General features: G+C 37.3%; 1 protein-coding gene across 1 annotated transcript in view; it reads right to left on the bottom strand.

The window, feature by feature from the left end:
* Positions 1 to 10914, bottom strand: part of LOC145913515 (E3 ubiquitin-protein ligase MYCBP2-like) — a 37796-nt gene that overhangs the window by 8264 nt on the left and 18618 nt on the right. Inside the window, exons 52-84 of the mRNA XM_083001213.1 lie at positions 10641 to 10869; positions 10238 to 10331; positions 9726 to 10144; positions 9354 to 9532; positions 8661 to 9118; positions 8431 to 8487; positions 8204 to 8373; positions 8105 to 8143; positions 7757 to 7866; positions 7489 to 7611; positions 7094 to 7306; positions 6705 to 6847; positions 6533 to 6650; positions 6262 to 6352; positions 6129 to 6197; positions 5965 to 6076; positions 5774 to 5900; positions 5214 to 5319; positions 4834 to 5036; positions 4528 to 4686; positions 4257 to 4417; positions 3831 to 4014; positions 3539 to 3668; positions 3276 to 3409; positions 3029 to 3154; positions 2631 to 2807; positions 2039 to 2266; positions 1831 to 1920; positions 1489 to 1653; positions 1068 to 1178; positions 729 to 949; positions 523 to 616; positions 87 to 296 (exon numbers count right to left, since the gene is read on the bottom strand). Coding sequence (XP_082857339.1) covers positions 87 to 296; positions 523 to 616; positions 729 to 949; positions 1068 to 1178; positions 1489 to 1653; positions 1831 to 1920; positions 2039 to 2266; positions 2631 to 2807; positions 3029 to 3154; positions 3276 to 3409; positions 3539 to 3668; positions 3831 to 4014; positions 4257 to 4417; positions 4528 to 4686; positions 4834 to 5036; positions 5214 to 5319; positions 5774 to 5900; positions 5965 to 6076; positions 6129 to 6197; positions 6262 to 6352; positions 6533 to 6650; positions 6705 to 6847; positions 7094 to 7306; positions 7489 to 7611; positions 7757 to 7866; positions 8105 to 8143; positions 8204 to 8373; positions 8431 to 8487; positions 8661 to 9118; positions 9354 to 9532; positions 9726 to 10144; positions 10238 to 10331; positions 10641 to 10869 — 5250 coding nt within the window. The remainder of the gene's footprint in view (positions 1 to 86; positions 297 to 522; positions 617 to 728; positions 950 to 1067; positions 1179 to 1488; positions 1654 to 1830; positions 1921 to 2038; positions 2267 to 2630; positions 2808 to 3028; positions 3155 to 3275; positions 3410 to 3538; positions 3669 to 3830; positions 4015 to 4256; positions 4418 to 4527; positions 4687 to 4833; positions 5037 to 5213; positions 5320 to 5773; positions 5901 to 5964; positions 6077 to 6128; positions 6198 to 6261; positions 6353 to 6532; positions 6651 to 6704; positions 6848 to 7093; positions 7307 to 7488; positions 7612 to 7756; positions 7867 to 8104; positions 8144 to 8203; positions 8374 to 8430; positions 8488 to 8660; positions 9119 to 9353; positions 9533 to 9725; positions 10145 to 10237; positions 10332 to 10640; positions 10870 to 10914) is intronic.

Genomic DNA, 10914 nt, shown 5'->3' with positions numbered 1-10914 from the left:
ACTTAAAATATACGTTCTGAAACTCTTCTTAACATCACATCACTGATTTGTCATGTAACAAGTTTAGTAAACAAACATGCAAGTACCTTGTTTTTGTTGTTGGCTGATCTTGCTGACGACAACTTTTCAACATGATCTTGACTCAGAACACACAAAGCTGCCAATGCACGCCACAAGGTGGGGTTGTTGAGACAAGCCTCGGATTCCCTTTCGGCATCCGAGAGCCTCGTTAATGCCAGGAGGGATTCAGATACTGCACACTTGGTGGCAGTACACCACTGCTGACTTATCTGGTTCTGGAAATACAACACACAGAAATAAGGCAAAACAGAGAAATCATATCCTGGATTAGTGCACTCTGTAGTGCCACATAGTGGTGTACAAAAAAACTATCAAGAATTTTTTGTTTCAATAACTCGAAAATACAAGAACCTCTGTTACTTGTAACTATTTTTTCAGGCACCTAATTTTGATTTGTGGATCATTATTATGTTGAAATGTATGCAGAATATATAAGGTTACCTCAGTCATGTCAATCAAAATTTTCATTACAGCTTCCACAATTGATTTATCTTCCATATTCCCCTGCATCCACCACATGTGTTCACTTGCATGTCTGCAACAAGGCACTTGTTAAACATTCCATGGTAATATGAATTGACAACAATTTTTGGGTAATATTTGGTCTCTTCGAATCAAAACATATTCATTGTTGTGTTGAACCCTACCTCTGTGTGAACAAGGTGCTCATAGTTATGGACTGTGTTCTCTTCCCAGGTTTAAGAGTATTTGAAGCGTCTCCGTCACCTCCGGGCTGTGACTCAACTTGCATTGCTCTCTTAACTTGAACACTGAGTGATTTGGAAATGCACGCGAGAAGAGGGTCAAGTACACTGAAACGTGGTTCCGATTTCTCCAGTGATTCTGACAGTGAACTGCACGATGATGTCTGTAAGTAACGTCAGGTTAAAAATCTTAAACTACATGGTTTATTTGCAGAATAAGAATCATAAAAATTTACATATTTAGTGCTTGGTTTTGCTCAGATATTTACAACACATTTCTACCTCTGATAATGATTCTGTGAGTTTATCTTGGGTTGGAACTCTTGCCTCAAGTATTGAAGCCATCCGACCTGGAGGAACCTCTGATAATATTCGTCTGAGAAGCAACGTCACCTGGGATAAGATTTGATGAGGTCACAACATCTTGTATGACCCTGGAATGTTTCCGCTCCCAAATTAGCGAAATTAACATGTTTACTTGCATTGTTACATCACCTCTGTGATAGATGAGACTAAGTCTCTCAAACTTTAGTTTACACTATAAAACTACAAACAATTCAGCTTGGTATCATAAGTCACATGACATCTGTGACCACTAAATGCTGATTACTCATTTTTTTCAGCACCTTCCAATTGCCCCAATCCATTTTAAATGGCAAACGTCCCCAGCACCCACATAGAGAACCCCTCGTTCCCATCATACCTGTCTCTGTATGCGGGGTGAACCAGTGTGAAGCAGAGAAATCATATCCTGAATCAGTGCGCTCTGTTGTGCCACATAGTGGCGACCAACATCCGACCCAGTTAATGCAAGAATCATAGAAAGCAACTCAAAACAATAGCTGTCCATATCCACTGTTTTTGGAACCTGAGGATGGAATTTTTACAATCTTAAAAACATCAAGACTTCAAATGAACAGTTTTTATCTTTTTCATTGTTAAGAAATATTTACAAGTCCAACTCATTTCTTGGTTTTTAAACCATCCCTACAGTTAAAAACACAATAACATGAAATGTATTTAGTGATGAATGTTTTAAACTTGCTTGCGAGTTTAAAGAATCCAACGATATTTCCCAAGTTTTTTTTATGTGCGATGCTTCGTTGTGAATTGCTTGGACCGTGTGTTCAAAAACCTGAAACAAATAATTTCTACTGTAAACTGAAACCTGGGTATTTGGGATCAAAAAAAATTTATTTACTGATCTTATTTTATAATTAGGTTACTGGCTTGCAACAAACATTAACTGTCACCTTTTTCTGCAGAGTTGTGAGTTTGCTTCTGCTAAACAAAATCCCAACCATGTGTTCCCGAAGATTTGGATCAACGTCTCTCGGACTGGCTGGAGTAGCAGAAGTTGACGGCACCATTACATCATCTTTAAGTGGTTTCACATCCTCTGCAGGTATTTCTGTGGCTGTCGGGGTGCTTGCGCTGTTCTTGGCTGTAGACGTTTCTTCAGATAGAAGTTGACCGAATACCTGGGAAAGAAACACAGACTTGAAGTTTCCAATTACAACAAAATTTGACCCTCGATCTCCACCAATTAAAACATGCATGTATTTGTTGACAAAACAGTGGCAGTGATAAAAGACAAACCAGCATATATTAACTTGGCATTACAACAACTATGTGTGTGGTTGAATTGCCATCACAAGTGTATAATAATGCGCAGTGAGTTGCATCAGCAACCCTGTAAAGTAGTGAGAGTAAAGTGTGGAAGAATGAAAGTCTTATAAGGTTGTAACGCAATGTTGTTTTTCCAAGTCTTGATAGGGATCAGTGTTGACAAAGCGTTTCACCATCTCAATGCTGTTGGTAAGTGTGTAACTGCCACCAACTTACCTCTGCAGTTAGAAGCTTGAAGACTTTCAGTAGTTCCACTTCACATGTTCGTGCTTGTAAAAGTTTCGCAGAAATTTGTGGTAAAAGTTTTGGGCCTTCAGCTTTGTTGAACCCGAGCACTTTTATCTGACGAACTCGCAAACCATTGTCGGGTCCACGAAGTTCAAACTTAAATTTCTGTAAACATGAAAATAAGCCTTGTACCCACTATATTGGTTAGGTTGGTTAAAATCCATAAAAAAATAAAAATTCTGTTAAACCAGTGGTTCCTATCCTGGGGTTTATGGACCCCTATATAGATTGTTGGAGGTCCATATTTGTGCAACATTCCCTTTCACTTAAAACTTTTCACTCAAAATGTTTATTTTGTGAAACTTCCGTTTCTAGTTGATACTTACTGTTGAATCAGATGGGGATGAGAATTGAACCCATCCTGCAAACTGTCCATTCAACTCCTTCACATTCATTTTACTCCAATCATCTTCTTCCAACATTATCCAGAATGAGACTGAAATCACTTTTTTCTGAAGATCAAATTCAGCAAACAGTTAATGTTTTTGCTGTTTGTAAAGTTATGCATTAAAACTTTAGGAAAGTTGGAGCAAAAACTTTGACATCAATGAGTCCCAAGTAACCCCTCATCACCTGTACATCCCGTGTGTTGTCGATATGAATGTAAATATCCTCAATATGAAGATCTCCATTATTTTTCACATGTCCATCTTTATCACTCATGGCATCAATCACAATGCTTTTAGGTTTATTCTTGTCTTCATCTCCTGAAATTCAAAATTTACTTTGTGTAAAATGTGTAAAGCTACAACTTCCACTTTGTATGAAAACAACAACAAATAATTTAAAATCAAAAACATTTAAAATTAATCAACACTATATCAATTATTTGTTACCAGACTCCCAGAAGGTCTCAGTTGATCCATCAGTCAGACTGCTTGCGATCGCTGCGTGACTGGAAGTCTTGATGTGGACTTTTCCAGTTAAGTCTTCAGAAATCACAACTTTCAGACGTTCATCAATTTTCTGGAATATGACAAAACAAATAAGTTACACAACAGTATCAGCTTTGTGTAATAAAATATATTGATTTGTGCCAAACAGAAGATACATTATAGCTTGGCTTCAACAGAAATAAATGTAATTAAAGCTGTCTATTTTTGTGATTAAATAATCATTTCAACTCACAGCATCCACTGGTACATAAGACGATGACTTTGGTTTGACCTTGACAAGTTTTTTCTTCATAGGAGTGACCTCAGAATTGTTGACCTTGACATCGACCTTGGAGAGCAATTCACTAATATGTGAGAAAACCTGACTTTCATGGAGAAAATGATGATCTGATGGAAGGACTCTTAAACTCCAGCATCTGATTTCAACAAAACCAAGTTAAAACTAACTTCGAATTAATTGAAGACAAATCACCCATACAGTTGCTTATACCAAGTCAACTACATGATTTGTTCTGAAAATAGGGACAATTTACAAATAAAGACAAGCCTTTACAAGCACAGCAAAATTTTTGTAAGTAGAAGCATATTTTTGTTGATAATACCAATAGTATATGACAGGTTAATTAATATGTAAGATGATAATCTTTATCTGGTTAACCTTATGGCCATTAGTTGTACAGGACTGTTTGGTGGTAGATGCATCATCATATCAGATACTGTTTGGAGAAATCCATGGAAAGCTTCTATAAGTGGTCTCATTGAATCAAGTCCAGCCAAAGCCATGTGTTTTACTGGATGCTGACACAAAGCTTTCGTTTCCTTCAACAAAATAAAAGTAGGTTATTTGACAAATCCTCAACATGTAGCAAACACAGAAGGTCTGTGTTTGCACTGCTCTTTAAAGGTCCAAGAATATTATTTGCACAAACCTCCACGTCCTCATCAGCACTTTCACTCCCAACTTCTGCAACCTTGGTCTCGTTCTTGTTATCCGTCACATTTGTCTCAGCAAGGGCACAGACAAAATACCACAAAATATCATGAATGCAATTCTCTGTTAGCACAGTTCGAAGCAACCATGTCATAGCCTAAAACAATATTAAATGTCAGTTTTAATATTTAAGGTGTGATAATTTTTTAATTATTTATACATCACAAATAATATTACAATACTTTGCAAGTCTGCTTTAAAGACCCTTGGTCCTGTCTGCCAATTACAAAAATAATTGACGAACCTGTAAAACATAAACTCTCAATGCCGCTCTTCTCAAGGTCATTTGCAAGGTCAAGTGTAGGGATTTGAGGTCATGACGTTGCATGACGAAGGCCAACACGCTTGATTGAGAAACTACTTCACTCGCGATGTTGTTATTCTCACAAAGCTTCATAAGTTTCATCATGCAAGGTGAGGGGTGGTGTAAAAGGTGGGATCCAGTACCTGATACAAACACTTGTTAAGAAACAAACTTATGCTAATAGATGGTCTTCAAGTTACACCAAAACAAAAAAAAATTCACAAATTTAAAATCTTAGACAAATTCAGATGATGTTTAAGACAAAAAATTATGGTCAGTCTGCCAAGCCACACAGGATTATTTAAAGCGAAACTCCTTACAATTGTCCTCGTTGTTGTTGTGTTTGGGTTTTTGGCCACTTGGTTGGGATCCGGTCGACACCGAACGCATCAGTCGACTTTTGCGGTAGAAGTTCTTGGTCTCACTCTACATAAAATATCATTAATTTAAGAAATGGTCAAACACATGAGCAAAAACTATTTAAATGTTTATTGCATACAAACACATGAGCAAAAACTATTTAAATGTTTATTGCATACAAACACATGAGCAAAAACTATTTAAATGTTTATTGCATACAAACACATGAGCAAAAACTATTTAAATGTTTATTGCATACAAACACATGAGCAAAAACTATTTAAATGTTTATTGCATACAAACACATGAGCAAAAACTATTTAAATTTTTATTTCATACAAACACATGAGCAAAAACTATTTAAATGTTTATTGCATACAAACACATGAGCAAAAACTATTTAAATGTTTATTGCATACAAACACATGAGCAAAAACTATTTAAATGTTTATTTCATACAAACACATCCACATTAAAACTGACAGAAAAATGTCTGTTTTCTAAAAACAAAACATTTTACCTTCAATGGTGTTGCCTCTGGTGTCGTCGACAATCTTTGCAACACATCCTTAAAATGGTCACTAGATGGCGTCACCTGACTTGATAGAGAACGATTCCTATATTCACTTCCGGGACGAAACTTACTTCTGGAACAAACAAGCGATTGTTCAACAATCTTGTATTCAGGCAATATTCATGACAACTTCTTACGTTTCTTTATTGCTGGAGGGAGTGCTTTGTTTCGCTTCACCGATTTTTAACAAATATGAGCAAGGTACAGCAGGAAATGGACAGTGGCTGAATTTTGAAACTGGAAGCAGATCTAGAGTGGAGTATCATTGTACTACGACCTTTCAACTTCATTCAAAACATACCTGTGTTATCCCATGATGGGGGTTTCCCCGGATTAGTTTCTTCCTTCCAGCTATTGATTTGTTCAGAACCTGGGAATAATGTAACAAGATCGTAGATTCAGATAAACAACATTAGAGTCTCATGTTTTTCTACCTGTACTGCTTAGCTTTTGCATTTCTAAGCATGTTGATGCATTTGATGAACTGACAAGATCCAGCAAGAACATGGAATTGTTTTTCATTATCTGAAATAAGTTTTAAGACATTTGTTGCAGATTATGTGAAACATTCACATTGAGTTTCTTTTTTGTTTATTAGTGATTACTGGTTTATCGATGACAAATACTCAGTAATTCCCGTAATATATTTCAGGGGTGACGTCCAACATGATAATAAACATTGGACTATTTGTTGTTGCAACTTACCTGGTGTGCATTGGCAGGTTGCAACAAACTCCTGTGGAATTGTTTCTTCCAATCTCCCACAGTTTTAATTTGATCTTTCTTCGATGAATCTGAACCGCTTGACTTGCTTGCCATGTACCTGATTGTCAGCAAACATGTGAAACAAATATTTATACAAGTTATTCCATCTTACTTTCCACGGCAATCCACACAGAGAAGATACCAAGTGCTTCCACCTATTCCACCATCCCCACACTCTCCAGCCCAACCCCCACAATAATGACCACTGCTGTTGTATCCAAGACCTCCAGCATATTTACTGCAACCTGGGTGAGCCTAAAAAACAACTTATCACATGATTTTTTTTATTTTGGGTTCAACCAAAAACTGTTTAAAAATTAACAACCTCAAAACACCATGAAAATGACAATAATTGCCATAATATATTCAAAACTTAAGTCAATACTTTATTGATTATTTCAAGAAAGAAGTTTCATTAGCACCTTCATCATTGGTAATTACTGATTATGATTAAACGCTAAAAAGCAACAAACATATTCGAGATATGACCGTGATTCCGACCTGTTTCATGTGGTAGGTGACAGGGTAGGGGTGAACCTTGTCACACAAATCACACATTGTGTCTTTGAAGTGATCCACAGCGAGATCAGGTTGTGGAGGAAGATATGGTGGAACAAACATCTGACCCTGGATATTCTTCCGTGCTTGAGCGAGTTGTGGGATGTAGTGTCGCTGGTACGCTTTCCGCTTCAACGGAGGCACTTTTATCATCATCTGCAATAAATACATTATTCACAAAATCAGTCCAAATTGAACCAATTTATTTTACAATCCATGTGAAATTATTGCTTCTCTGACAATAGCTAGAGGTTTATTTAAACGTTTTTATAAACAATGAGTTTTCAAAATTTCATTGACAATCAACCACCCACACATAAGGTAATTGTAAACATTACCCTGGGGTCTTGTATGTCGTTTGCAGCAACTTCTTGGTTCTGCTTCTTGTTTGGTTTAACAACAGATTGTTGGATTTTGCTGCTGTTCAAGTTGTGATTGACAGGAGTTGGTGGGGGGAGATTCTGGTGATGGGAAAATTTACAAATAGTTTGTTGTAAGTTTACATGTATATCGGTTGTATCTGACATATCAACAAAAGGATGCAAACAACTTGTACAGAGTTGAATTAGGTTGTCTGGGAGGTGAACATATATGACTCCCACAAACCTGGTTTCTCACGGCTATCTTCGTGACGGTGTCGGAAAGTTTGTCCCAAAACAATGCAAGATACACCAGTGTATCAGGTGGGTGGGAATCACTGCAATCATCCTCAAAACCTTTAAACAAATGGGAATCACTGCAATCATTCTCAAAACCATGCTCAATAAACAACGTTTGTACAGAAAGTGTGTTGTACAGACCACACAAATATTATTCACAAATCATATTTGAAAATTATGTCTTCACAACAAATGTATGTGACGGATTGAAATTTTGTTGCAATATGTACGCTATCAACAGTTGACCAAAGCCTATTTAAACATTGGCAAGAAACCAAACTATCAACAAGTTTACCTTCAGTTTGAACTTCACTTCCGTCTTTATTTAATAAACCTACAAAACATGATTACAACAGTTTGTCAAAGATTCCATGAAATAAACAATGATGTTCACCTTGTTTAATGTATTCGATCACATGACAACGATGAGTTTGGTTAAACTTTAAATATGAAGCGCATGCAATCGCATCATGAGTAATTCCCTCGTGCCACAGAAATGCAGCAAACACAGATCGGGAAGATTCAGCCACTAGAGGTGATAGAGCTGTGTTGGGGGTTTTCATACTGTACAAGATTGGAGTTTATCAATGTGTAATTTAGAGTGGGTGATTCATATCTTACATCTCTCCACTGGAAAACTTTTTAGGAAACCATTTCCCCGCATGTGCTTTTCTGTAACCGAATACTAAACATTAGAAATCTGGTACAGCAAGGAATTAACTGTGCACTTATAATGAAATTTAACGAATAGTTTCTTTCAGTAAAAGTTGATTTCCAGTTTTTAAGCTTAAAAAACTGCAAAACCGACAGCTACTACCCAGCCTTTCACCAATTTAATGAAACAAACTCACGAATTTTCATTGACGTTCTTTGTCACTGTAATTTTCTTGTTGGAAGATGGTGGAGGTGATTTACCATCTTTATGTTGTTCCATGACATCATGATCCACAATTTCGCCATTAGGTTTGCTCGGTGATAAAATATTCCCTTCCATATCAACCACGTCATCTATGAAAGGAATGTCATCGACACTTGGATCAATATGATTGGCTGCTTCAGTGGGGGTTTCTGTTGTGCTATTGGCTGGTTCACTAGATGTGGTTATCATGTGATTGGTCAATATATCCATCAGCTTTTTTTGACCTCCACGAATGACCTTGTCGGCTGGAGGGGAAGTTTTAGACAAACCCAAAGATTTTTTTTGGTGGGTTTGTTTCTTCCTTGTGTATGCGAGGAAACTTCCATTTGTATATTCATCAGTATCTTGACTTTTTCTTCTGCTCGCCTTCTGCGATCTGTCTGCAGAAATCTGTACCAACAATAATTCACATTTTCAATAACTTTGTTTGTACAAATGGAAACATTTTTTTTGTCATGGTTTCTTCGTTAGAATACGTTTTTAATTTATCGAATTCAAACAGAAAGCTTTTGGCATAGAACAATATTTTAGAACAAATTTGTGCAGAATAAATACTTTTAACTTGAGATATGTTTGTTCGCTGCTGCTCCCAATTTTATGACAAAAACACCCGAATATTAGGTACCTGTTTCTTGGCATGATCTCCGTTTTGTTTGGTGGAGAAGATGAGAAGGGAGTTCGAGCGTCTTCCCGTCCTCCTTGTGGAAGGAGAAGAGTGACTCCTAGTGGTTGTCGAGCTTCTCGAGTTTGAACCGTGATGTTTAGACCGACCTCGTGGGGATGATTCCCTTCCGTTACTTTTAACTGTGACAAGAATATTTCTATGTTGGCCAATAAAGAGCAACTCTTTAATAAATTGTGTAAAGATTGTGTAAAAATAATTTGAACACTTATTTATCCTCTGTTATTTCCAGTAAAGATAGTAATTGATTATGTCTGTTACAAATAACACAAAGATATAAATATTTCCGCTACCTGATTGATGGTGGAGAATTACCTTTTGTCATGACCCTTGTATCAGAAGACGACCTCTGGTGACCTTTGACCTTCTCGATGGCCATGTTAACTTCGTTTGTCACAAAGTTCTTGATGTGCGACTTATTTACTTTAGTCTTCTTCTCTATAGCAGATGAGGAGGCAACAAGTAGGTCAACAGCTTCACTATCTTGTCCACCAGGTGGCGCATTGTTAAATGGATTTGTCATTTTAGCGAGCATCGCCCCTCGAATTGCAGCAGAAGAGTTTGTAACCATGGAGTCGTGCGGAACTAATCTATTCATGTTGACAGTTGGACTCGATGCAATCTTGGGTTTAACTCTTGCTTGTGTGCCTTCCGTTGATTGGATGTAAAGGATTTCGTCGACTGACACTGCTAAGGTCCACGCATACCTTGGGTCGTATGAATCGTCACAGTGTCTACACACAAACAGTTATCAAAGCAAGAGTTTACGACCAAAACCACAAAATCTTTCTGCTATCACGAGTTGAGCCCAATACGGTATTTCTTACTTTGTGGCATCGGTCTCATGGAGTGAAAGCCACGTTCCCGATTTATTTCTGACAACGCTGACGGCTGTGAAGCAACTTCTGGGTGCAAGTTTTCCTGAAAACAATTGTCATGTGAATGCTCATGAAGCTGGAATCAAAACTACATTTACTGGACAAGTAACTCAATAGTTAATAACAAAGTTGATTGTACATCCAGATTTCAAACTTAATACATGCAACAGTGCTCCATAAACTCTATATCAACCAAAAAACTTATCATGGAACATATGATTTTTGTTACATTAATGAAAGCTCATTCATCAGATGAATTAAACCTTTTTAAAGGGTTCTTTGATGATTTCTTTTAAATACATGCTTGACAGCCTATCACCTATGTATGGGTTGAAAGTGGTTTCCTACTTACCAACAGGTGTAGCTTTGAGACTTGGTTTGTATCTGATGTTGTGACCTGAACTTCCACACTTAACCAGCGCGTAACTCCCCGGAACCTTCTCCACCCAATCAACCTCATCTTTCCTCGGTGGTTTGATGGCAAACGGACTGGAGAAAACAGGGGATTTCCCACTGTGGTCTTTAGCAAATGGAGATTTGACGAACTTTGAAGATGTTGGCGTGTCAGGCTTGGGGACGGGCTTGTACGGAAAGTAACATGTGTTGTGAAAAACATAAATGAATAA

The sequence above is a fragment of the Ascidia mentula genome, chromosome 9, assembly GCF_947561715.1.
Source record: "Ascidia mentula chromosome 9, kaAscMent1.1, whole genome shotgun sequence".
In the NCBI taxonomy this organism is placed as follows: Eukaryota; Metazoa; Chordata; class Ascidiacea; order Phlebobranchia; family Ascidiidae; genus Ascidia; species Ascidia mentula.
Note: the sequence above shows the minus strand (reverse complement) of the source record. Positions and strands in the feature narration are given on the sequence as shown.